Below are 27,697 nucleotides of genomic sequence, written 5' to 3'. Positions count from 1 at the left end.
CATTTACCACATGGGCCACTTTAGGTTCACATCCAGATTAAACCAATTGCACAGAGCACCACGTGTTTGACAAAAAAAGGCATGTTTTGGGATATTTGAACCACATTTGCTATTTTACAAGTGAGAAACTTTGGGCTCACCTACATTTTTTCTGGGCCACAAGAAGTACAGAAGTGCCAGATTAGATTAGATTAGATTAGATTAGATAGAAATGTATTTATCCAGATATCGGGGAAATTTACTTGTTACAGCAGCAGGCAGGTCAGAATGAGGTGACAAGAGAATAAAGAAATATAAAAAGGACAATAGAATACAAATAAAGAATTTAAAAGTTTAAATAAAAAAATTAAATGCTAAGTATGAACATTCTGTACACACAGGATGATTTGTACAATTGTATGTGGCAAGTAAAGAATCAGATCATCTTTTTTGGAGGGGCAGGGTAATGACCCAGGGTAGAACATGTTAAATTCTGGTGCTAATACAGATCAGGGGGCAAATACAGGTTTTTGTTGGCGTTTTTCAACATTGTTATTTATTTCTCAGACAATCATTCCCAGGTACTGATATTCATAAATTTGTGCAATGTGGTACAGAACCAAATATAAATCTGAAACTAGTGAATTCAGACGTGGTTTCAAAAGGGGAGGAATGCACTATTCCAGTTGTATTAAATTCTGTCTGGGACTTCTGACGCCTCCAAAGTTATATCAAACTATAAAATGCCTTCAAAGCTATAAACATGTGTGCCTGCTGAACTAGACTGAATTAGAATTACCATTGTATTAGGATTACACTGGCCATTTTATGGTATTGAGTTTTTCAGTGTGAATCTGCTGGAGCCCTCTCAACACTGGCTCCCTCCACATGTGAGCCGTGCAGCTCACGGTTGCAGTTGAAGCACTCAACAAAACGAGCATTCATCAGTACGGAAAAATGCCCCATTTGCACACACCGCACTTGTATTATGTTTGCCTTTAATTTATGCCTCCAAAGGGACGCGTAAACAATTAAAATTACTCGCAGCAGTCGGAGTAAATCCCGATAAATCAGAATACTAAAACAACACGAGCAGATTTACATGCAAATTGGCCCAGGGAAGGTGGCCACATCAGCGTTTGGGGTTTCACTGTGTTGTGTGCTTTAAGACTGCAGAGAGTCTTGTAATTTCAGCCGTGCAGCCCGTAAACAATCCACTTCACCACGAAAGACAAAGTATAGTGCACGCTGCAAACTTTTCATAAATCACAGCTCTCACCTGGAACCGGTAGGCAACGCCGCAACCTTCTCTAGTGCAGGTACTCAAACGCACTCCATCTCCACTCATTACAGTGCTAGACTACCGTGAAGTGTCTCCAATAGTGAGCAGCAGGACTGTTCATCAGAGGTGACGTACAAGTGGGAGCGGGGGATTGGGAGACTGATGGAGCTGTGATCCAAACACACGCCCTGCACCTCTACAACAAGCCCAAGGAACAGATTTATCTGAGGAGAATCAACAACAGCGCTCGGTGTACACAGGCTCCATGCGTAATTAGCACTATAGACACAGAGAGCAGAAATATGCATCGCCTGGCAAACAGCATTGTGATTCAGGGGGAACGGCAGAATAAATAGGTGCTTCTGTGGTCTGACTTTCTGTCAACATGCGTGAGTCGGATTGTTTTTGTGCCGAAAATCAAAAGAACCCCAGAGTTTTAGAATAGGATGTGTTCATTTTTGAAAGTAGAGGTAAAATAAAAGTCCTGATTGTTCATTCTGCTGCGAGTAAACAAGACAAGTGGAAATAACGAGCCGGTGTGTCGTTGTTTTGTTCAACAATAATTCTTTATTAATGTTGATAAAATAAGATCAGGGAAGATTCCACGAAGCCCAAACAACGTACAAATATCCTCCCTGAGAAGCAAACATAAATACTGGCCTCGTAGCGTCTCACACTTGAATTCAACATCCACCTCAATTATTCACGAGCAATAATTTTCATAAAACAGCACAAATTTTCAAGGCAGTGCAGTAAATCCCATGCTCCAGATGTTTGGCTGGAGCCACCAGATGTGTTGTGTAGTCCTTCAATGTTGAAGTTCACAGTTTGTATTTTGATATTAAAGGTAAAGGCTGCGATATGAAAAGTGTTTTTCTATGTATTCTCTCTTAATTTATTCGACTTGCAGGATCTAAGAGTGTTTGTTGCTGCTGAAGTCTTTGATACCGATCAACAAACACAGTTGTGTTTTGAAGAAAGGCTAAACACAGCAAATTTAACCAACACAGCATTGAACAGTACACTTGTAGTTATTCTCAGCAGGGGATGAACATATTTAATCGGCTTCACACTTTAAATGTGTATTGTAAACTACCCGAGAAAGTGCAGTGCTGATATTTGGTACATTTTGGACACACGATAAAAAAAAAAAAAAGACTATAAAATCTTCGGTGCAGATAAACCAGGTAGGATGAACACAAAGTTTTCGAACTTCACTCTGCACCATAGATAAAAAGCTGTGCACACAACGTTCCAGCACACAAACAATAAACAAGTGACAGTATATTGTAGAACTGTTTTGATGAGGACTCACTAAGGAGAAGGAATAATTCAGGAGTCGCTCCGCAGCATCAACACAGGACAAGAGAACAGCGCGTTACAAACAGGCAGGTATAGAGCGGGTTCTAGTATTTGTAATTTCATCAGCATGATCATGTTTTTGTGATTAGCTCAAACAACATTCATCGTAATGATGCACACGATCACCCAGTGCAACAGTGAGGCGGATTAATGTGCCTTTATTCGTTTTTGGACAAAAATACACATATATATACAGATGATCCTTGGTTGTGGGATTTGTCGACAATAAGAAAAACATCGAATAGCATCAGCCTGATCCTTGGAAAGTGATTCGCTGGCACTTACTGACACATAGAAGCAAATAATCCTAAACAATCAATGTCCACAAGTACACCCCTGAGTTTAAAACATAACATGTGATACAGTAAATACTGTACGTAAACTGTAAGTAATAATGCCATCCCATCATGTTTAGTGTGCTGCCCGTGACCCAGCGCAGACACTGAATTGCAGCACTGGGCTTTTCCAGCAGAAAGCGTGGCAGCCCAGGTCTTTGTGTTCGCCTCATTCATGCACTGGGTGTGATTATTTTCCAAGTCATTTAAGTCACATAAAAGCATTTAATTAATAAGCTCCATCCATTCGTGGGATCCCCTTCATAGTCAGCTGAGCATTACTTCCGAGAGCCACCAAGGCGAATCCTCTTAATTGAGAAGTGAAGTACAAGGCATCTGTAAACAGAAGGCGCATAAATAAATAGTTCCGTGTAGATGAGGACCACCCTTCTGGCTCATTTCTTTTTTTCCCGCTGTTCCCAGGGCTTGTGCGGAGTCCCGTTTCTCGTTTACTGTCACTGTTCGATTCCCCTGTCCGACAGAAGCAGCACCTTGAGTGAATCTGGTCAAGGTGATGTTTAGTTTGGATGATGAATGGATGAGTGGATGTGAGCTCGGTCAGGAGCTATGGATCACTGGACCTGTCTTCTCCGAGCAGGCTGTTGCCAAAGTGTGATGCCTGACCAGCGCTTCAGATGTGAACACAGTGCAACACACGTGGGTCAACCCCTCTCCCCAGTCTCCACACACTCCATCAGAATCATTTAACGTATTTAATTTAGTAAAAAAATTTTAATATATATATAAAAAAGACAGATCAAGCCTCTCGATATTTGTCATTTCTTTTTAAGAAATCAAAAAAAGTTAAATTTCATCATCCCCATTGGAGACAGATTCATTTCTTTTAGAAAGAAAATGGCTTCAGTGCCGAGACACCAGACCATGACAGCTTCTGTTGAGTGTCTCTTGCTTGCTGGTATATTGGATCATGTCTGTCAGTTTGTTTGTGTCACTGACTGTGGAAGCGTTGTAGAGTGCAGTCTGCCGACACCTGTCATCATCTGGGTCTCCCTCCATGAGCCTGTTGCTGGAAAAACACAACAACAAGCCCGTCATTGGCGACATGTCATGCAGAAGAAGCAAAACCTCTGACACCGAATGTTACTTTTAAAAACTGCCACTGTGTCGCAAACACTCAGACTAAGTACATTTCTGTGGCAGAGGGAAGACTGTCAGTCATAAAGCTGCAGCATCCAGTTAAAGGTGCTGCCAATCATCCTCCGAGCAACGCACACTGCTGAGGAAAGTACAAACTGTTGAGGAGGTGGTGCAGGTAAGAGAGGAACTAAAACACAGGAGGAACAGCCTGATGTGACTCATGAATGCACATCTGAGAGGGAACCAAATGTTGGAAATCTAATATCGATAAACATATGGCATCTGTTGGCTGCAGAGTCAAACTCTCACTCACCTGTCGTGGGTTGGTGGGGTGGGCAGGGTGCCCGTGGCCCCGGGCATGGGCATGAGGATGGGCATGCCTGTTTGGACTGACATGCACGTGGCCGTTTCCAGGATGGTGATGGTGGTTGGCGGCAGGGCGGCGCTCCACATCCAGCCGCTTTTGTGCTTCGAGGTGCCGTTGAGTCACTGGTATGTTGACAGGAGGTCTGGGGGGCTGAGGACCTCTGACGGGGGATCTGTGCTGAGTCCGCTCTTTGGGGAGCGTCTGGAACTGGGCGAGGGGCATCACAGGAGGAGGTATCGGTGCATGATGAGCCCGAGCAGCAGGAGCTTGTGTCTGCGGTCCGGGGTGAAGCAGGGCAGCCTGGGTCTGTTGTTTACGATTTTGAAATGTCTGAGCCCTCGCAGTGTGGGCTGTGAGTGCAGCCTGGGTTAGGTTGGTGGGATTAGGCTGGGCAGTAGGGTGTGGGGCTGGAGCGGTGCCTCCTTGGCGAGGGGGATTGGCACCATGTGCGACAGGCTGCATGCCCAGGCCTTGTGGTGAGTTTTGGATCGGCGCTGCTCTCTGTTGCTGGGACATGTGCGCCTGGGGAAGGTGATTAGGATCAGCCAAAGCTCTCGTATCTGCACTCTGTGGTGCAGTCAGTCCCCGCTGTGTTGTGGGTCCCTGTGACATGGCAGAGTGTCCTACAGAGGCCTGCTGGCTCGTGTGAGGCAGCGCCTGGGGGCTATTGCTGTGTGTGGCTTCCTGCCTGGGGGCAATCTGGCTACCAGGCGAACCTCTGATTTCTCGCGGATCGCTCTCCCTTTGAGTGCGGGGGCTTCTCTGTGGGAGGCGTAAGGCGACAAACTCTGCTACACTGTGAACGTTTTGAGGATCAACTGAACGGCCCCGCGTCCGTCTGTCCTCTGTCGGAGCCTCTTGACTGGTTGGACCTCTGCTCCGCAAAGTGTTGTTGCTCTGAGGTCGAGGTCGAGATCTGTTTTCTGTCCTCGCCTCTCGTATGGGCGGTTGGGTGGTGTAGTCTGTGCTGTCGGAGGTGTACTCAGTGGGTAACTGTCTTCTTTGAAGCGTACTGCTGGGATAGGAAGGTGTCCCTCGCTGGCGATCCCATGGCATCTGTTGACGAGAGGAGCTGGGAGTGTCATCGTGTCGTTCTGGGTTTCTATCAGATCGACCACGACGCGCTGTGTCCGGCTCGTACGTCTGCGTGTCGGCATTTTGCCGGGAAATATTATTATTGTTCAAATGTGTGTACCCAGTCGGTATGAGCCCCGGCTGAGCTTGATGACCTGAATCCTCTATGTGACCGTTCAGTCGGGGGTCACTGGGATAGGATTGCCCACTTTGCATTCTGGGATTTGATTGACCTGTATGCGACGGGTTTTGCTGTGTTTGTGAAGTGTTATTATTAGTTGCGTTGGAAAAGGGAAATGAAGCGTCTTGCTGAGGCTGTTGGCCGTTGGTGGGGTACGAGTTAAGATTGACGTGAATTGTGGGCATTTGTGCGCTGCTGTTGTGCTGGGCAGTTTGTGGCAGCGTGTTGAGGCTGACCTGAACAGCCGGCTGCTGGTTGCCGCCCTGGGAAGGGCCCGCCTGTATGAGAACATTAGAGTTCTGCTGCTGTGTGTTTGGGAGCGTGTTTGCATTCTGAGCATCGCTGTGCGTGAAAGCTTGGTTGTCAATGCCATTGTGTGGGTATGAATTGGTGTTCTGAATGGCATTGTGTGGCAGTCCATTTGTGTGGGTATGACCATTGTGTCGGTGTGTGTCAGAGTTGCGCAGGCTGTTCAGTGGCACTGTCTGCGGGTTGCCACGGGTTTCCCGCAGGGCTGAGTACGAGCGTCCAGGGTGGCGTGTGAGCGTGTTAGTGTAATGGAGGGGGGGACCTTGGCCCAATTCCCTTGCACCGATAGGTTGTGGTACTGGAGGCTTAATGAGAGCCGATGAGAAATGAGGGGAGGGGGAAAAGAGACAGCGAGAGAAAGATGGAATAAGGGAATTAATTTGTGAAAAGACATTCAGCACCATCACCTCAGACAAAATCAATATATGAATCAGATGTAAACTGTTATAGTGGCTTACCAAAGGCCTGGGGTTTGGGTTGGTATTCTGCACAAACACCGTATCCCTTTGTCTCAACTGATCTGTAGATACAGAAATAATAGCAAAACAACATCTCAGTGCGAAAATAACCTACTTGGGCCATTATAGAGATCTATTACAGCTATTATAGGACCTAGAAATCTTTAAACAAGCCTTTTACAAAGTGTTTCACTCAACATAATATACAGCAAAATGAAAAATGGACAAACAGACTGTCCACGATCGGACAAACACACTTACCCCTCCTTTTCCGTCTGAGACAAACAATGAGCACGATGAGGAGCACGATGATTAGGATCAGCAGAAAACATCCAATCACGATCCCCGCCACTTCCCCTCCATCTAGACATGTTTCTGAAATAGAAAGAATGGTGTCAAAGGGAGAGAATTAATAAAGATAATGAGTCTGGAGCTGAGACAAGAGCAGGAATAGAAAAAGACTCTAAAGAAAAGGTTGATGAAGCACAGCAGAGGGACGGTGGGAGAAAGAAATGAAAATAAAAAGAGAGGAGAAAGTGTGCTTGTAAAAGTCACTGGACGACTTTGACCAAATTCCCAGCAGATCAATCTCCCAGGACACTTCCTGTCCCTCTCCCGTCGCGAGGACAGATACAGGGACGCAGTCCAAAACCAATCGTCATCATTATCAGTCACAGGGAGGTCAGCGTCCACCATAACTCACCTACGACGGCCAAGTCTGTCCCCTTCTCAGAGGTGCCGCCAGTGATGGTGTTTTTGGCCGTGCAGACGTAGAGGCCGCTCTCATCGGTTGAGAAAGTCTGAAGGCTCAGTAACCCGCTGTCCGGTTGGCCCGACGCGACGCTCTGTCCGTCACGCTGCCACGAGAACTGGGCAGGGGGCAGCGAGTCAGACGTACAGGTGAGACGCACAATCTGTCCCACCAACACGTCCCCTCCCCCGACACATTCCTTAGGGGTGTCCTTGGTCAGTACTGGGGTGTCGGGGCCATCTGGTTCAGTGAGGATCAGAGAGGACATCGATATTAGCAGCAGAAACGGGTGGTTCTCAAGGAAAAATGTGATTATAAAAAAAAAAAGCAGAAGAGCACATCGAGTTGCGCTTTAACTAACTGCAGCAAGTTGGTGTTAGAGAAGAATTAAAGCAACACTATGCAACTTTTTTTACCCTGAAATAGCAGCTTCAAAATGAGTTTGATGGTTCAGTGATTTTGAATATGTAGAATGCTGCTTCTTTCATTCCCACTCCTCACCCTGAACGTCTCTCTTTGCTCTATGTAACTTTGGTGAGTGGGTACGAAGTGTGGAACTGGCTGATACCTGCAGCTTCAATAGTCAGAATCAGGTCCAGCAAGTTGAAGAGTAAAGCTGAACTGTAGATCAGTTAAAAGGACTCGGAAGTCATTAAAAACCAGAGTTTATCTCCAATATTCAGCAGGAAACTTTGAAAATATGAACAATTCTAAACATACTTTGGTGGATTTGTTGCAGCCGCAGCTCTTGGGGATCATGGGTCATAATTATTGTCCAGTTGTGTTTCAGTTCAGTGAGTAGGTCACGCAGGTCAAGAGATTGATATTCGGACATCAAGCCCAAAAGAATGAATCAGCATGTGTGGCTGCAGAGGGCGCTGTTGCTCAGTAAGCGTTGCTTTAAATTCAACTCTTATCTTTAAAAAATTATTTTGGTTTTTAGGCTATGTGTAGCAATAAGAAAATACCAAAGCATACTTAAACGAATAGTTCAATATTCGGAATAAATGCTTATTCGCAGGCTACAGTACGTGGAGTCTTCACTGGTTGCCTGGCAACCTTAAAAATAAGCTAATTAGAAGCTGACCCCAGACCAAGTAAGTGTATCTGTAAAAATGTTTTTATTGAATAATAAGTGATTGCCATTTAATTAATTGTAATAATTGTTTATCAATCAAAAACAATAAAACAAATTGCTTGTTCCAGCTTCTCACATGTGAAAACTGTATTTTTCTGTTAAATATCATTTCAAATTAAATTAAATGTCTGTGGGCGTTGGAACTATTGATCAGACTAAACATGCAATTTAGCTTCTGAGCAGGTTTGTGGGGCATTTTTACTGCTGCCTGGTAATTCATGGACTGGAAGTATCCAGAGATGAATCAATAATGAAATTAATCTTTAGCTGCGCCTCAAGTTTTATGACTTTTATTCAGAAAGCTGAAATGAAACAGCCTCTGTGAAGTGATTTCTCAGATTCGATCTATTATTAAATTCCACTGACACAGGTAGCAGTGATTTAATTTACGCTGGCTTAGGTGCAAATGTTTTGACATGAATACGCAGTGGATTTCATCATCTGATGTGTTAGATGCTGGATGGAGAACAGGAATATTAAGGGCATAGTCTTTGTAGGATGGGATATTACTGCAGGACTTAATGATGTGATCAAGACAGAAGCAGCACAATGAGCTTCAGCAGAAACCCGAGTGCACTGCAGCACAGTCTGTGCACTGCAGCGTGGATAAGCAGTGAGTGGCTCCAGCAGATTAGCTGCCATTTATCTTGATCAGTGTAAACTCACAGTAGACAGTGAGGCGCTGCGTGTCGGTTTGGGCGCTGACAGGGTTGCTGACGGTACACGTGTAGTCCCCGGCATCGCCCCGTCGGGCCGGGTTGATGTCCAGAGAGCCGGCGGAGATGGTGATCCTGGGGTCGTCAGTGATGGCTGCGCCTCCTTTGCCCCACTGCACGGTGATCTCAGTCCCCGCGGTCCACGTGCACCTCAGGGACACATTGTTCCCCTCCACCGCCACTGAGGGGACAACCAGACTCACCCCGGCCACTGCGTCTGCAGTGGGGGGGGGGGAGAAGAAATCAACAAGATGTCTCCAAAGAGCTGCAAAAGCAGAGATTTACTAAGAAAATGTATTATTGCAGGAGAGGGCACACTTCAAAAGTTTGAGTGACAGAACAACGGAGGGCAGCGTTATGTTTCCGCTGAGGATAATTTGTTGTAATCAAAGCAAACGAGAGCGGAGAGGGGACCAGATCCAGGCAGAGGCACAGATGGTGAAGAACGGGGGCAGGCGGTGTGAGTAGTAGACGAGAAGCCTCTCGGTGGCCTAAGTTAAATAATTGGGAGAGGGAGGGAGAGGAGGGGGCGTACGGAGGGAGGCTGTGTGACGAACAGAACCACGGCGAACAAACACACTCGAGCAACTGCTAAACAGCTGTAATAGCTCTTGCATTAATGCAGACTCTCCACTTGGCTGTGACTCAGCAGGAGCGTGTTTTTTTAAAATATATTTCAGGGTTTTTTAGCTGCCGTAAGTTGCGATGAGTAAGTAGGAGGCAGGAAGCTGTGCTCAAGGACTCGGCTGTTCCATGGCATAAGCCAGCTGTTTGTGAGGGGGCCTCTGCTTGGCTGGTGCCAGCGGGGCGTGCATCATCCTCCCAGTGTGGGTGGATGACTGGAAATAAAGACAAGACACTCAGCTGCTCAGGCTCCATTACAGCGCTGAATACAAACAAATGCAAATACCCTGTGTACCGTATGTAAATGTAACGCTACATTTATGCTGCTACAATATCAGATATCTAAGAGCATGAGCGCTGCATATCAAATGAGTTGGGATTAGCATGAGCTCCATCCCCTCCCTCTTTTTTATTAATATTACCTGGTGTGCTACGGGTCACTTATTTCATTACACCTCCCAGACTAATTCTCTTACTCCCCAAATCCTCCTTTTCTCCTCTCTCTTCTCTTTCCTCCCATCTGCTCCTCCTGAACATTATCGCTTCCCTCAAAACCTCCCTCTCCTGCACACTCCCACCTCCCCTCGTCCTCTTAGGAGAGCTCACACTTTCTGTTTTTAATCCCTTACCAAATACCCTCAGCTGTACGGATCTGGAGTTTTGGGTCTGGCCTGTTCCAAAGGGGATCACGATCACCATGTAGTTCCCCGCATCTTGGAGCCTGGCGTCTCCGATCCTCAGCTGGGTGGCAGCGATGGTGACCCTGCCCAGGAACTGGGGCACCGGATTGACCGTAGCAGCTCCTCCGGCCCACAGACCCAGAACCACGCTTCCTTGGTACTCCCATGTGATGGACAGGACCTGAGGCACCGTCAGCACCGTGAACACTATCTCAGTGCCGGTCTGAACCAGCACCGGGTCTGTCTGGAACTGGATCTGCACCGGGCTCTGAGCCAGTACATCAGCAGAGAGGAGGACTAGAACAATCAAAGAAAAAGAGGAGAATCAGTTGAGGAGAGCACAAAACTTAATTATTGCTTACGTTGCGTGTTTGCATACAGATGGAAACTCTGTATATATAATACACTAAAACCAGATAATATACGGTTATAACCACAATCTGTACATAAAGATGCACGACACATCTCCACTTCCTCCCGCAGGAGTGAAGCCAAAATTTCCCAGATATAAATGCTGCTATTCTGCATTCTCACAGTTTATGAGTCAAACCAGCGGCTCCAACATTTTTGTCTTTTGACCCCGTGTATAGAAGCAGTGATTGGTTGGGGCCCCTCGTCTTCTGTCAGACAGTTTCAATTAATAATCATTTGAGGCATTAAAAAGGTAAGTTTACTCAAAAAATCTAATACAGTAAAAAAAAATGAATTTGTGAACAAATCTTTTTATTCTTCTACATCCAATTAAACAGTCATGTTAGGCTTTTTGACCCTTAGACTGGAAACCACTGGACTAAACTACCAAACTGCATATAAAGTAGTAAAAGCTATTAATATTTGTAATATTAATTAAAAGCTAAATTTTCCAACAGAATTTGTAGTTTTACTTTCTGATAATACTTTAACTGCACAAATTGAAAACAGCTTTCACCACTGCAGACGGGAAAAAAAGCTCAGGGGGTAAAAACCCATTAGTTAGACACACACCCTTTGCTTAGTAAACCCTTAGTGATCCCAAGCTAAACATCTCTTTTGTTTTCGTTAGCTTGACTTAACGTAAGCCGTGTTAAAGTCATATTTGCGGTTCCCAAGAATCAGCGGCACACGGGTAATTTAAAAATAAATAAAAAAAACGCTGTGAAGACTTAATGATTTAACGCATGCGGGCATTATGCTGTTTGTCCATATTTGGCGGCTGGTCCTCCCACTTGTTTGTGTTGGTATTAAAGACTCAGGCAGGAAAACCCAGGCTGAACGTTCGGGCTCTTACTGGCATATAAAATCAATCCATATGGTCGTGATCAGTCTTGCTGGACCGACTTTACACGGTTGTCTCAGGGGAGCCAACAGAGATATGGATTGTTTTCAGGTTCCTACGCTGAGGCCGTTCAAGACAAGAAATATGTTGCAGCACTCGATTCAGAATATCAGTGGCCTTGTTTCTTTTTCGGCCGAGACACAAAGATAAAGAGTCGTGAGTCAGAGGTGAGCAACACCCATGACTGACGCAGCACCGCTTCAATGGAAACTCAAATATGAACAGTGAGTCAGAACTGGAACTTGATGGGTTACACACAACTACATAATTAATATAAACCTGAACAACGGCAACACACTGATTATTAAACTGTGGATTAACTGGCAGCCGGAAAAGTTTTTTTTTTTTTTACTTTGTTGAACTTTAGGTTTGTGTGGGTGGGTCTAATGGGTATAACTGCTCATTCTAATAACCCATTTCTTCTAAGCTAACAGCTGTTTCTGCAGAAATGTAAAATAAATCACTTCTTGTGCACCGAAGGTTCTTTGTCAGAGACACATCCACCGAAAGAAGAAAAACACACACACACACACACACACACACACACACACACACACACACACACACACACACACACACACACACACACACACACACACACACACACACACACACACACACACACACACACACACACACACACACACACACACACACACACACAGCGTTTCGAGCAGAAAAACAGCTTCCACAAAAAAGAGTGTAGGTGGAATCACTTTTGTGTAATATCAATTGCCAGCAGACAGGCACAAAAATTAATATTTAATTGTATGAAAATGTTGCTGATTATTACTTTAATTATTATCTTTCATGCATGAACAACAACCCTTAGATAATGAACAAATTAAAATGTCATTTACATTCCTGGTACTAATTTTCTTGGCTCGTCTTGCTGCAGCAGCACAAATAGCAAAAGTGGATCTTTGCCGCTTTTCAGTTTTTTATGCATCCAACACTCAGAAATATCCTGGGTGGAAAGATTGTGGCCACAGTGGTGCTGGAAATGCTGCTGGTTCCCATTATACAGGATCTTCAAATATAAAAACCAGCACACTGAGAGAGTAAGGCCGGCATTATTCTATAATATTGTTATTGTCTACAAATTCCATAAATGCCACCAAGGAAAATGATTACTCTGTCAACACGTTTCCACTTCCCTTCCATGTTTGTGGCACTCAGGTCCAAGACAATGTTTTTCCTGCTTAAGTCATAAATCTATAAAGACTGCTCCCAAATGTATAGTTTCATTTTCTGTGATTTAATGTAATGTCCTAAAACAGCTGGGCTCTTTAGTTTTAAGCAAATATAACAGGGACTAGTTTTCAGCTGAGCATTAATACACATTAGGTGTAATACAGCGGCAGAGAGGGGTGCGATTAAAAATACAATAATACAAGGTGCTCACTGGTGCTTTTATTTTGAGGAATAAGCAAAATCAGGCTTTGGCTACACTGACAATAAACTGTCAAAATCAATTCATTAAACACGTTTCCATGGACACCAATATTCCAATATCAACCTGATTAAGCCAATAATCTGAATCAGAAACTGCCACGTAAACAGTATTCTGACCATTCCACATTGATCAGGTACCAACTTCATGAATAAGCATGTCCTGGGTTTGAGTGTAAATAAAACATAATGAGGAATTTAATCTTTTGCAGAATTAGAAAGAAAACACTCAAAGGGGTGAACACTGTAGCATCGAGCATTGAACTACTTCAGGTTGCAGTTTTTAGATTCAGGCAGGAACATATTCTATTAGCAACTCATGTTAACATCATAATTGCAGTAATGTCATTTTTGATTTTGCTCTTTCCAAGGGATTGTTGTTGATAAAAAAAAAGCTAGGTTCATTGGACACCAATATTCTGATTACAACACGATTAGTCTGAATAAGACGCTGCCATGTAAACAGTATTTTCTCGCCAGCCTTATTCTAAATTGTTTATGTTGTGCTGTGGTGACACAAGAACCTGTATCACAGGATTTCTCCTTCATCTTTACAAACATTTATTTCAAGGAAAAAGGCTTTAACTTTTGCAGCTATGTGTAAAAAATTGAATTTATTTTCTTCTGTGTGTGTGTTTATCTAATTGTATTGATCTATACTGTGCTGCCGCATAATAACAATTTTAAAGTTAAATATTCACAACAGCAGCCAAGTTTCGTTGTTGCCAGAAGAATCATTCATGCATGAACAACAGCAACCACACAACTTATGCAGCGACATGAAATAATTGTATGAAAGTGTAAAACTTTCATTTATTTCCTCCCCTTAGTGAGTTTGAATTGTAACGGTCGGGTTCAACAATGAAAAAGCCAGTTCACCTGTAATCAGTAACTATCGTAAAGTTATATTTCCATGAGCAACGACCAGGTTTCGGTGTTGACAGACAACCTTTTGTTTCGTGCATGTACAACAACAACCACGCAGCCTGTCATTTGATTTTGAAAACTGCCGCATCGCCCATCCCTGTCAACAAAATACCAAACGGCACCAAGTCACAGTGAGTCAGGCCGAGGGTTCAGGTGTGGGAGGACGTCACGTCACGTCACTCAGCAGCCGGTGCACAGGCTGAGGGAAAGACCGAGGGAAAGACCGAGGGAAGGACCGAGGGAAGGACTGAGGGATGGACCGAGGGAAGGACTGAGGGAAAGACTGAGGGAAGGACTGAGGGAATGCAGCCATTCAGGTTTAAGAGCAAGTTAAAGACGAGCTCTGTGCTTGAAATGCAATTGTTTTACAGACGTGGCTGGAATATCTCAGCTTCAGTTTATTTTCCCTGCAAAGAGCAAACTCCAGTGAGACTGTGAGGGCTGTTTGAACTGTGTGAAGAAGAAGAGGAGGAGGAGGAAGAGGAGGAGATAGTGAGAGCAAATTGTTTTACCTGCCAGTGACAGCGTGATAAGGAGCAGAGGTTGTCTCATGTCGTCAGTCAGGCCGCTCTGCACAGAGATTCAACTCTTTAATACACAAAATTACTTCTGCTCTGAACACTGATAAATCTGAACAGAGGTTTTAAACAGACTCTGTCCACAGAAGACTTCATATGACTGTGCTGCTGCTGCCACACACACACACACACACACACACACACACACACACACACACACACACACACACACACACACTCCAGTTCACACCTGACTGGAGACAAACTCCTGGTGAGAGCGGTTGAATGTTTAAAAACTCACCTGAGTATTTCCCCTCGTCCCTCATGTTCATGTTTGTGCTTTAAGTTTCATGTTTACTGAGGAATGAGGCCACTTCCTGTTTCCTCACTCTTACCTGTGAAGGACGCACCTGTTCTCTTAAAGGGGCCGCGGCCATTTCTCTGTTCAGCAGCAGCAGTGGGAGGAGCTTCCGTCAACCAGTAAAGAGGGAAATATTTAACGTTGTGTTGCAGCTGCAGACTCTTACACATTAGATATGAGAGTAAAAACACACAATGCACTGATGTGGATTAAATAAACTAACCCTATATTATAAGTGTTTAGAATTAGCTGCACAGAAAACTCTGCTTATGCATTGGTGCAGTCTATACAAATACAATATAGTGATATATATATATTATCACTCTCAGGGGACATTTTACTGGATTTACTCAAATGTGATTATTACCACCCCCCCCCCCCTCCTCCTGGGCTGTATTTTTGCTCCCATCGATTGATCGGCAGGATTATGCAGAAACTTCTCTACAGATTTCCATGAAACTCGGACGGGACGTGGGCCAAGAGAGAATCCAATACATCTTTGCCATGGATCCGCACAAAGGGCATCAAAAAATCACTTTCTTTAACATGGTGTTTTCACATTTTCAGCAATTTCTCTGGGAATGATTCACATGGATCTTGGTGGAGGCAAAAAAAAAAATCAGGTTTATTCAGGGGAATGACATCTATAATATTTGATGCAGCTAGATTGAGTTTAAGGAGACTGTTGGGCCTTGGTTGAGGTTCGTGCTCTGCAAATATAGTTTCATATAAAGGTCTGTTTGCATTCTTGTAAAATACAGTATGTACTTCTACTGCTTTAGATTGGGTTTATATTTCCTCAAAGTACAAAGAGCACATAAGTACACATACAGAATAAGAAATGTGAATGGTTTCTTTCCACTACTGCATTTAATAGCATTAAGAAATGTAAAAAAATATTACAGTAATAGATATTTGTTTTACAATCCACATATGACAAAATCATGCATGTACATGGTTTAAAATCTATCTCTGTAAAGGCTTTTAGATAAAGAAACTCATATTGATGAGACACTGATAGCGGACGGACATCATTTCATTTTTCACAGAACAGGAATCATTTTATTTTCTCAAACTGGTGATGGCCGCCCTTTCATGATTCAAGGTCATTTTTATTAGCACTCCTCACATGCTGTTACATGGAATCTATGATCTGATTATTATATAATAATTATATGGATGTAATCATATCTAAATGCATTCAATTATTTGCTTAATTTATTCACTGCAGTGATATGGATTCATGTGATGCAAAACCAGACACTGATTATTTTGCATATGGAACCAGAAGCATATGTTGATATCGGGAGAGAAAAAATGAAAAGGAGGGAGAAGTGTTGTTTCAGCTGATGTATTAGTGCCCCCCACTGGTAAACTCCGGTAAACAGCACTTCTGTGTAGACACAGAACACAGTGGGAGCCACAGCTGTTATTCCCCATGGTTATTCATAACCCCACTGCAAATACAAATGGATTTATAATCAGTTTTAAATCACTTGTTATATCTGTGCCCCAGGATGCATTTCCTGAAGTGACAATCTGCAGAGCTGAGCCCAAAAATAAGTGATGTCATTATGTTTCTCTGCTCCGGTGGTGTAAGAGAGTCTGTATCTGACAAAACAATTTGATCTCCAGGTCTATTTAATCACTTTTCCCGAGCTTTCGATCACATTACACCACATTGTTTGACGGGAGGGTTTTTCCTCCATGTTTCTGCCAATAGCTGATGATTAAACTCTAATTTATATGTGGTTGCGATGAATGTGACCTTTCATTTCAGTAGGACTTCAATCCATCAGGAGCCAGTTCACTGTTAATGAAGCAGACGTAGAATTGTGAGGGTCTTCGCTCCAGCTCTCCCAGGGGGAATGAGAATAAAAATCAATGGCATTCCCCTTCACGTGCTCGGGGCTCTGAGTTGCATATGCAAGGAGAGAATTATTGAAAAACATAAGAATAGAGTAATTCATGTACGGCCTCCTCTTTATATTCCGAAGCCAAAGACAATGTATTGTGTCTGGGGGGCAAATGGTGTTTGTGCCGGATAAGATGCCTGCAGCACAAAGCTGGTTTCATACAACTCAGTTCCAGCATTGTCACTGGTTTCCCTTCAAAAGAAAACCATTGCATTTTTATCTCTGTTTACAAAAGCAGTGTGAAAAAAATAAATCCCCCACCCCCCCCGAAAAGAAATTGAATGTGAGAGCATGTGCTAGGTGGACTCAGGTCAAGAGAGGAGGGAGGGAGGGAGGGATGGAGGGATGGAGGGGGTTGATATTTACAATGGAAAGTTCTCAAAGCAGAGAGAGGGACGTCTACTGTACAGGAAGCAGAGGGGGGAGTCAGGGGGGGGAGGAAACTGCTTGAAAATAAGGTGACGCCTACGTGACTCACTGACCAGACCTGACAAGCACAGGAGGAGGGGAGAAAAAGGCCAGAGGAGGTGAAGTGGAGGAGGAAGAAAACATTTTTAGCCCTTTTTCCTCCCGTTTGATTGTGTTTGCAGATCTGGAGCTGCTGCCTTTACCTCGGTCGCTCCTCCCAATGCAATGGCAAATGCTTTGAAGCCATAGTTTTATTCCGGCCATAAAAGAAATCTACTCACTGAGTGAACTGCACCTTAACCTCAGAGAGACAGAGAGAGAGAGTGAACACAGACCTGAGCAGCTCTGTTATTGTTTGTCTCGCCTTTTGGAAAGAAGGTAGGTGAATCCCACTCGAGGGGATTTCAGTGTGGATAACTTCAAGGTAAACAGCAAGGTGAATTCCAGGCTGCAGTTAATGCATGCAGGTTGTGCTCCTGCACAGCTCATCAGTGTTTCCTCTCCGTGTGTGTTTTCTTACTTTGCTTGAAGGGCTTCAGTTTGTTTTTTCTTGTTTTGGCAGCAGCACCGTCCTCATTTTGTTCCAACTTCTCTTCCTCCCATGCCGGTATCTTTGGCTACTTCACAAGTAAATTAAGGGGGGGAGAAAAAAAGAATAGCCCAACCATTTGCATTTCATTTTTTAATAACGGGACGTGCAGCTTTGATTTATGTTTTTATTTTTTCATTTTAATTTCACTTTTTCTTTGGAGGGGGTGGTTATCTTCCTCGCTGCGGTGGCACCCCTGCTGCATGAGAACAAAAGGAAGTGTTGTGCTGTTGCTGAGGTCATGGACAAATTCCACCCTGTGTTCTGTCTCTGCATCAGCAGGTGTTATGGATCTGCGGCGTTTCCCGAGCTGGAGAGTCGCCCTGCTGCTTCTCTTGAGTAAGGCTTTTTTGTTCTCGGCACCTTCCTAATAATGAACTAAGAAATAAAAACGCTCTCACAACAAACTGTGAATACTGAAGAAGGTTTTGCTTGTGTGTAATCTTTCCTCCTGTGCTTCTACTAAAGCCCACAGTTGTCTTTTTGTACATGAAGTCTTAAGTTTACCGGAGGATAACGGAGGGGTGCAGCCGTCAGTTAGACAAATGAGGGAGATGTCTTCTTAAGTTTCAACCTTTTAGTAGAAAACGTCCTTCTTTGTGTCAGTGTCCTTCCACTGCAGCTCAACAAGGAAACACTGTCCGCACTGGACAAACACTGCAGGGGCTTTTATACTGAAACTTCTGGAAGATACTGATCGATTTGTTTAACTTCGTCTGCCAAAAGGTCATCCAACAGAAAATAAACCCACAGGAGCTTAGAGGGAGACAAACTCAACCTTCATCATCGTGGTTATAATAAACGAGTCACTAACACAACAAGCATAGATATGATCAGTTGTTCAGATTTCTTTTGGTAATGATATAATGATTTATATTTTGGGATATAGTTTATTTGTCATCATTTTGCTTCGGCAAAAAGTAGGTCACATAGGATATGGGCGGGGATGATACTGTTCACGTTGTAACGTCAATGAGAAAATGTCTCTGCTCGTCACTTAATGAATTAATAACGTCAGTAAACATGTTTGTCTTCTACAGCAGGATGTTCATTTTGTATATTACAGCCCCATTGGGAGTCAAATAGACGACTTGGGCGTGGTTACCGTGAGATTGACAGCTAGTAGCGTCCAATGGGTGCAGAGGTTACAGTTGTAGGTTGTCGAGCTTTCAGTCAGGCTCCACCCCCTGCTTCTCCAAATATGGTAACTTCTGGTTTCAAAAATACAAGAGGGCGCCGGACAACAATGGGTTGACACTTTGCCAGTAAGGGATCTTTATAAATAGTGTTTATAAGCAGCAGTGATAATCACATCTAACAAAACCTGCATGTAAATATGAGTTCATGCTTTATTGACAACACAAAAATGTTGCAGCCTGAAAAGAGCGATTGCAAAACTTGTGTTTGGTTGATGTCCACACTGTTCACATCTCCTTCATGCTTTGCCGATCAGGTTAAGACACTTGATTAATCCTCCTTGGAGCGAACGCACACAGGCTTCACTGCAGCTCTGACTGTGATTTTAGGATATTGACGTGGTTTGATGGATATCACATTAGGCATGGCGGTCGTGCTCTATAAATCATGGCTTCACACTGTCTGACAGAAAGCAGCCATACATATTCATAAAGCACACGAGGACAGAGATGAATTATTATGCTGCTGTTTGTTTTATTAGCTTCCAGCTCTGCCCAAATAAGGCAAAACCTCCAGGAGCCCAAAGGTCAGAGCTGATGAATATGAAAGACTTAAGGTCATGAAGAGAAAACATGCACCAGACGCTGATGAGCATGAAATAACAAACCGTCCACTCTCTGTCCTCAGTGCCATGCGGGCGCCAGTGTGTGTCGGTGCACATCCTCAACGAGGAGCCGCTGCACGTCATCCCCAGCTCAAGTCTGGTTCTGAAAGCCAGCATCCAGTCGGGGCCCCTGGAAAAGGTCTCCTTGGTAACCTGGGAACGTCAGGCCGAAACTGGAATTGCTCCCACGACAGAGACACTGGCCACATGCCCTGGCGATAGCTCCAAGTGCTCTGATATGAGGCCAAACGTCCGTGTGAACGTGGAGCAGCAGGGGACGACACTTCAGATTAATGGATACAGCAAAGAGGACAGCGGCGTGTACGCTGTGACTGTGACGGATCACAGGGGGGCCAAGACCACCGCTCACTGCATCGTCAGGGAATATGGTACAGTATGATGCATGGGAAGGGATTTTCAAAGGAGGCTTAAGATGCTGTTTTAGTTTCTTGTGTGTTTCTATATTCTCTAAAGGTCTGCAGGGCTAAAAAGCTCAAATTCAGAGGTAAAGGGTGATATCGTATTTGCATAATGCTCCTGAAGCTATAACTCTGCCTGACACTTCCTACACACACTGGAAGCGGTTGACCAATAACAACAGAGTGTGTCCATCTGGCCAATCAGAGCAGACTGGGCTTCAGTCAAGCGTTTCAGGCAGGGGCTGAAAAGAGGAGCTGCAGCAAAGGACAGTTTGAGGAAAGAAATGAGTTTTCTGAATATTAGAGCTTGTAAAATTTTCAAGTAATAACCCATTTTAAAATTTTAAACCTGAATATGTCTCCTTTGGATATTAAGTGTTGCCAACAGTCATTTTTACAAGCAGGGTTCATTACAACAGATCTTACTTTTACTTCCTGTCCCTGCTCATTTGAAGAATTTGGGTTTTTCCATGTTGAGGATTAATTTCTTTTCTCTGATCATTTCAAAATTTCCTTTGGACCAAACTAATCTCCCCTCAAAGTTAATTTAATACTTTGGAGCTTTTATAACACCATCTGTTTTAAAGGGGAAGATTCTTTTCCCTCTTTCAAACAGCTCAGGTTTAAATTCAGATTCGTGCTAAAGTCAGCGGGCTGTGAGGCAGGCTTTGAATCGAAGGGTTTTCACAGGGATTTCACAGAAACTACTGAACTTTCCCAGAGGAATGGAAATGAAATCGTCGGCATTTCTCTCTCGGAGCCTCGGACTTTTCCCAGTTGTAATGGAATTGTAGATGTTCACATTTACATTTTCTTCAAGTTCTGTAAGGACCTTTTTTTTTGTTCATGTTCACTTCACAGCCGAGGTTTTAACAGGCATTTTGACCTTGCAAATGGAAATCCTTTCCAAATCCCTTTGGGTTTTTATATTTTTCAAGCAGTTTCTCAGACAAAATAAAGCACTTGAAAAACAGCAACATGGGCACCGTCAAATCAGGGTTGTTGTTTTTTTATTTTCAGACATTAAATCTATGAAAAACACTTGATTAATTGCCAAGATAAGAATTAATCAGTTTTTAGGGCTGTTAGAGAATTCTCTCCTCCACGATCTGATCTGGTAAAGAGGACGTCTGAAGGTCAGAGGTCAGTGGATGTTGGGGCAGCAGCCGAGAAAAGGGTTTATGAATGTAAATACTGTTTTTCCGCAACGTTTATATACAGATTTAGTCTTATATACACGTTTTACATCTCAGAGTAATGATATGAAAAGATATTTCAAATACTCATCAGCTGACCTGGAGTTAAATTAACAATTATCAATGGTATTATGAATGTGCTTTAATTTCACACCAGCGGGCATCGTTTCTCTCCGCTGGCAGATGTCTCATTTCAATAATGAAACACTTGAAATTAAATTTGCCTTCAGGACTTGCTTTGTGGGTTTCTCTCTCCGACTCCGTGCTCGGAGATTATTTCGCCCCTTCTGGTTTTTCCCGTCAAAGCGTCTTTGCTCTCGCTCTCGTTCTGTCTGCACAAACGGTTTAAATTCATCAGCTCCACTCTTCTCCACATCTGCTCTCTCAGCTTCCAGGGTTTTCTATCATCCCGATCCCCGACATTATTGCCTCACTCTCCGCTCTCATTACGCTCTCTGAAACGGAGCCAGTTTCTCCTGACAGCTTTAAATGTCTCTCATGATTCTTTGGTGTCGGCTGGTGCCCACAGCCAAACACCTCACGCGTCCCATTGTTTCTGTCCAACCGTAGATTAATACCTCCACCTGTTTCCATACTTATCTTTATCTACTTGTCTTTTCCAGAGCCCGTGCACCACGTCTCGGTCAGCATCAACGTGACTCACTCCTCGCTGGTGTGCGGCGAGGCCTGGGGGACGGACCCGCACTTCAGCTGGCTCCACGAGAGAGTCGCCATCAGCACGACAGTCGGAAAAGTCTCCGGAGATGGGTCGATGTTGTCGGTGACCATGACCCCCATTTGTGGCCACTTCACCTGTTTGGTTAGCAACAAGATGGGCTACAGTTCTGCCACCTACACTGCAGGTAAGTGCCTAAAAATAGACTGTACATAAAGATGGATGACAACAGCTCCATAAAAAGTGAAGCCAGTGCCTTAATCGCCCCCTGGTGGCTGACTGCAGTATCGCTCATAAATCTCGCCTCCTTTTTGTTAGTGGATGGGACTTGGTCCAAACAAAACAGTCAAAGTACAAATACATATTTATACATATTTGATGCTACAAAAAGGAAGTGAATCGTCATAATTAACAGCTGAGAATGACTTGCTATCGGTCAAGCGAGTGTATCAGCACTGTTCAGACTGTGGCTGCAAAGATGGCGATGTTCGTATCCGAGATATTTCAGCTTAATTTGTGGGCAGTGGGAGTAAGTGGAGACGTGTCGTCCATCTTTATGTACTGTGTGTGATATCGTTTGTCCGTCCCTCTTTATAGAAGTAGAAATATTGTTCTTAGAAATATATGAACTGTACAGTTTGCAGAGCCTAAAGCTATAAAAAGTAATATTAACATTAGAAAAAAAGATTATTGTAAAGTTAAAGAAGTCACCTATAGTCAACACACATGGCAAAATTGCTTTGGCCCACATCCGGTCCTGTTTGCCAGATCTGGGCTACAAGTCGGCCACCTGTCAACCAAAGGTTTGCCAGAAAAGGCCCACATTTGTTTTGGAATGTCTGGGCCACTCATCCATTTTGTCCGGGCCACAATAAAACCAGAAGTGGCCCACATCCCTGTGCAATCTGGGAAGTGGGTGTTTTAGCATCTTTCAGCTCCTTGTTTCGGTTCACTCTCATCGATGCAACTTCCAGACACATGTTTTTTTTTCCAGCGAGAAGCTCTGAGAACCGACTGTATCTGTCTGCCCGTCTCCAGTCAGTAGATAGACCAAGTCAAAGCCAAGCTGGTGAATTAGTGAAGAGTTCTGCAGCCACACTGAGGCAGACATTTCCCTCAGGAGATGACTGAACATTGGACTCACGTTCACCAGGTTGCAGACGCACAACTCCCAATGAATGATAATGTTGCTCCGTGTCTGATCCGTGTCCTGATTGCTCTCTGCTCTGAGTCTTGTATCAGTGGTGGGGTTTTCAGTGATAAAGGATTTTCCTCAGTGCGATCAATAAATCACGACCGCCACACTGCCGCTACTGCTGCTAAAGAGGCGAGGCTAATGCAATTCCTATCTGCCAAGAGGCGTGATGATCCAAAGACAGTCTGGGTGTTTCAGGATGCCTCCTGTTAGCTCCAGTCTGTTCAGTGGCAGACTTGTTGCAGTGGACCTCTCAGGCCTTTTACATACATCTCATCATCTTCTTTCCACTCGACAGCACCTTGCGAGACGGAAGGCAGAGGGATGACGGCGGTTGTCGTGTGTCTTGTTCTCCTGCTGCTGTTCGGAGGAGCGCTGGCACTTCTGCTGTGGCGGTACAGTAATGCACATATAGCGACAGGCACAGACACAAATCTCATTTCAGGCTACGCTCTGATCTTAAAGCCAAACACTGAGGGAAGATAAGAGTCTTGTAGCAGCTGCATTTAAAAAACAAGTGAGTGTGCATAATGCAAACTAGATGCTGCACAGCCAGAGTCCTCCCACATGATCCGTGTGGCACACAGGCCGCGTCTGCTGACAACACAACAAGCATGTCCACTGAACGCTTTGTCACCGCTGTGTGATCTGAGATTTCACTCGGTTTCGTTTCAGGAGACGCCGGCACAACAACCGAGGAGACAGCCTGCATGAGCGTTTGGAAGAAACCATCTGAGAGAAAAAAGAGCCTCATTTCCTGTCCTGGGAGCGGTATGACCTCACACGGCGGTGGAACAATGTGAAGAGTGAACTGCTCACTGGAAGATAAAGATACTAAATAAATATCTAAAACTGGACATTCGGCTCGACGTGCCAGCAGCGTCGCTACACTTCCTCCTGCTGGGCTGTATCTGACACTGTATTTTAATACTGAAAGCACTGATCATTTTGTATCGTCTATCCTTTGTATTTAAAATGTACTGTATTGCCTTCATAATAAAACCTCTTTTCAATATGTGAGCGAAGCTTTAATCAATGATTCACTGGAATATATCTGAAAATAATAAGACTTGTTTCCACGATTGCCCAATGCACAGAATTTCAATAACAGCCATGTGAAGTTCAGGTGGCCTGAAGGGAACTAGCTGCAGACCATGACACCATTTTTGACATTGGACCAGCCGTTAGAATGATGTGCAGTACATGAATTCTTCAGAAGGGAAAAATAAATTGGTTATTGAGTCACATTCTGCCACAGCGAGATGTTTTCTAGTGTAGATGTGACCTCAGAGTGTTTGCAGAAAAAATGTGTCATTAAAAAAGGTTGCAGTAAATACGTGTTTATGTTTTGGAATCAAAGTTTGAAATGATCAAGGTCAGATAAAGACAAGAATTGTCCCCATTAGACGGCAAGAGAATGAAAAAACATAACAAAATATATATGTTTCATTGCACAAGAAAACACCAGAAATAATGAGCTGATACAAATAAAATGCAGCTTCCAGTAGAATCTCTGATTTACTGTATCTCTTCATTGCTCATCGTTCTGTCACTGATTTTGTCGATGCTTGAATTGGGCTTTATCATAGTCTGTATATAAAGATGGACGATCCATCGCCACTTCCTCCCAATATACAGAAATGAAACCAAAATACCTTAGATACGAAGGCTGCCATCTTTTGCCAATTTGGAGCCGGAGCCTGAGCAGTGGTGATCGTTGCGTGGAGCTGCGGTGTCAGGTCTCACCGATACGTACACTCGACCAATCGTGCATCTTACTGAGAAACTTATCAACACAATAAACACTTGGTGTGCTAGGAACTGATCATTTTTACGAAACATTTATGTGACGTGTATTTCGACTTTTTAGTTTGGCCTATGTCCCATCAACTAACATGGAGGAGGCTGGGGTTATCACCTATACCACAGCCGGCCACCTGAGGGCAAATCATATGCTTTGGCTTCACTTTTCAGGAGCTATCATCTCATCCATTAAACTTTTATTTTTAGGGTTAATGTATCTCCCGGGATTTTAAATTTAAAGTAGATGGTTTTTTTCCCTCTTCGTTTAAAGTGTTCTGTGTCCATCCAGATGTTCTGGTGATGTTCACGGTGAGAAATGAACCCATTTACCCCTCAGCACTGACACGGCTGAGCTCCGCGGGGCCACGTTGGATCACGTGGGAGGAAACGGAACCAGAGGTCAAGTGGAGGACAAGTCATATCAGGTGCTGGAGGAAAAGACATTGAACATCTGCTGTGAAAGTTTGGGCGTGCCTCTGGGAGATTTAGCCAAAGATCCATTTTTTCCCTTTTGCTTTCTATGCCAATATTCTCGAGATGTATTAAAAGAAAAGTCGCTTTATTCACAGCTACAAAAGTCCTCAATATTACCAGCCCTTAATGCGGATACAAGAATGGTAGGTACGGCTTAAAGTTCCCAGAGGCTGTACTCTGAGATGGAAAAGACAATGATGAAATATTATGAAAATGGAATGAAAACTGGTGTGAGAGTAGAATACTGATCACTCACTGAAGCCACATTGATGCTGAGAGTTGCTGTGTGCCTGCCCTCTAAATGCACCCGTCCTATATGAAACCAATATGTCAAAAACGCAGGAAGTATACAAAGCATGCGTCACTGGGTTCCGATTATCCCTCTCGAGAGCACTTTTGACAGTAGGAACGTAAAGCGAGGGCAGGACATTCCTCAAACTGCTTTCTTACCAAGATTTCTGCCAAAGAAAATCCCCCTTGTGTCACAGAGCCATTACCAGAACTCTCATTGTACGGTTGGTGTACCCGGTGCTCCCTGGCATTCATGCACCTCCCGTCAGACGGCAGAGGAGATGGAGGTGCAGCCGAGGCAAATCCATCAAGTGGAGCTCAGCCTGCTCCTCTGTACCTGGACCTGTATAATAAATAAGTCCTGCAGCTCCTATTAAAGAGGCCGGAGGACATTTATCCTGAAAAATATACAGCAAGCGATATTTGTACATTTTTACTGTCAAAAGGGCCAAAACAAATAACGAACAAGGGCTAATTCGTTGTTTATTAACCCAAAGCATCATGTAGCTCAACTTTTTAGGAAGTATATCTGAGGCTGATCTTTACAGACTTCCATTATCTATACTGCTTGTCATGGGGGGGGGCTGCAGCCAGTCTCAGCTGACACTGGACGAGAGGTGGGGTGCACACACTGGACATTATGGCAGCGTATCACAGGGCGTGAATATAAAGGCCCGGTCACACATACACAAATGTTTCAGTAGCGTACATTAGAGCGAGGAGGAGGGGAAAAAAAGTGCTTCCTGTGGCGAGGCAAATCACAGCGTGGCTTCGCGTGGAGTTCAACTTTGGCAGAGTTTGCCCCGTGATATTTGCGTCACATTAGCCGATGTGTGGCCGGGCTCTAACTCGCAAGTCATGAATCAAAGTATGAGCCAAATTGAAGTTTTGACCTGATGGTGACGCTACAGAAAAAGGGAGGGGATCAATATATCAAGTATTTTAATTTAACCGCCACAGGGTACGACGAATGTAAGCTCCACATTTCAGGGAAGGCCATTAGCCACGCTGCTATCATTGGTTTAATGGAGAATATTCTGCTCATATTCAGGTTCATAATTTTAACTTGCATTGAAAAGGTTTTAATGCTCTAATGTTCAAAACTACATCGCTTTCCTCATAATGTCCATTGCTGCAGCTCCTCTCTTCAGCCTCTGGTTTTAGCTCCTGTCTCTTTAAGGCCCAGTCTGCTCTGATTGGCCAGCTGGAACACTCTGTTGCGATTGGTCAACCGCTTCCGGCATGCTTGGGAAATCACGGCCACTGGTCTCGCATCATGACGTCACTTTTTAACTTTACAGAAATTCTATAAACACAAAGAAATCTATACAAACAGTCCATAGAGGAAAGACTAAGTGAAATAACATAATACGTTTCCTTTAAATGATTACGTGTTGTCAGTATTAGATAAAAGAAACAAGCGGCATGGACCCTTGATTATTATTTTTTTCTTCCAAAAATCATCGAAATGATCTGTAAATAATTAAATTCATTACAGCTGCATCGACTCAGGAGCGTCGGTGAATAATGGCTGAGGACGACAAATTGTTCAAATGGTCCATCATCATTCACTCAGCCCATAAACAGAAGAGACTGTCTGCTGATCCCTGACAGCTCAATATTATCTTATCACCATCCCTGCAGTCAGGGGCACGCACACAAACAAACACACACACACAGACACACACACACTCTTGTTTGTGCTGTGCATAGTATTGCTCTCTCTCTCTCTCTCTCTCTCTCTCTCTCTCTCTCTCTCTCTCTCTCTCTCTCTCTCTCTCTCTCTCTCTCTCTCTCTCTCTCTCTCTCTCTCTCTCTCTCTCTCTCTCGAGTCAAGAGCAGTGCACTGATCCACGGCTCGTGCATGAGAACCACCAGCAGCCGGTCTTCCCTCAGTTGACCCCAGATTATTCAACGTCTCCCTGTGCATTCCAGACATGTTGCTCTTATCAAGGCACCGTTTCCTTGCCAGAACTATACGTATTCATGATTACAGATAGAG

General features: G+C 44.0%; 3 protein-coding genes across 8 annotated transcripts in view; 2 read left to right on the top strand and 1 right to left on the bottom strand.

Moving 5' to 3' along the window:
* The window catches only part of LOC118113339 (B-cell receptor CD22), a 1,629,935-nt gene that overhangs the window by 355,501 nt on the left and 1,246,737 nt on the right, over positions 1-27,697 (top strand). The window lies entirely within an intron of this gene.
* si:dkeyp-97a10.3 lies at positions 1,871-14,949 on the bottom strand. The gene is made up of 9 exons (XM_035162995.2): positions 14,868-14,949; positions 14,561-14,618; positions 10,304-10,651; positions 9,001-9,267; positions 7,149-7,436; positions 6,707-6,820; positions 6,446-6,507; positions 4,370-6,292; positions 1,871-3,985 (listed from the first exon to the last, which is right to left on the bottom strand). The coding sequence occupies exons 2-9, from the start codon at positions 14,598-14,600 to the stop codon at positions 3,956-3,958; spliced, it is 3,072 nt and encodes a 1,023-aa protein (XP_035018886.2). The 5' UTR covers positions 14,601-14,618; positions 14,868-14,949; the 3' UTR covers positions 1,871-3,955.
* si:dkeyp-97a10.2 lies at positions 17,334-24,147 on the top strand. Of its 6 annotated transcripts, none has more exons than XM_035163086.1 (6): positions 17,334-17,629; positions 18,123-18,179; positions 19,665-20,030; positions 21,880-22,119; positions 23,426-23,522; positions 23,803-24,147. In XM_035163086.1, the coding sequence occupies exons 2-6, from the start codon at positions 18,128-18,130 to the stop codon at positions 23,861-23,863; spliced, it is 816 nt and encodes a 271-aa protein (XP_035018977.1). In that variant the 5' UTR covers positions 17,334-17,629; positions 18,123-18,127; the 3' UTR covers positions 23,864-24,147. The 6 variants fall into 6 exon arrangements, with proteins under 6 accessions (XP_035018977.1, XP_035018975.1, XP_035018980.1 ...); XM_035163084.1 differs by having other exon boundaries at positions 18,120-18,179; XM_035163089.1 differs by having other exon boundaries at positions 17,334-17,675.

The sequence above is a fragment of the Hippoglossus stenolepis genome, chromosome 8 (assembly GCF_022539355.2).
Source record: "Hippoglossus stenolepis isolate QCI-W04-F060 chromosome 8, HSTE1.2, whole genome shotgun sequence".
Classification (NCBI taxonomy): Eukaryota; Metazoa; Chordata; class Actinopteri; order Pleuronectiformes; family Pleuronectidae; genus Hippoglossus; species Hippoglossus stenolepis.
The sequence above is the reverse complement of the archived record's forward strand: the minus strand, read 5'-3'. Positions and strand labels throughout refer to the sequence as shown.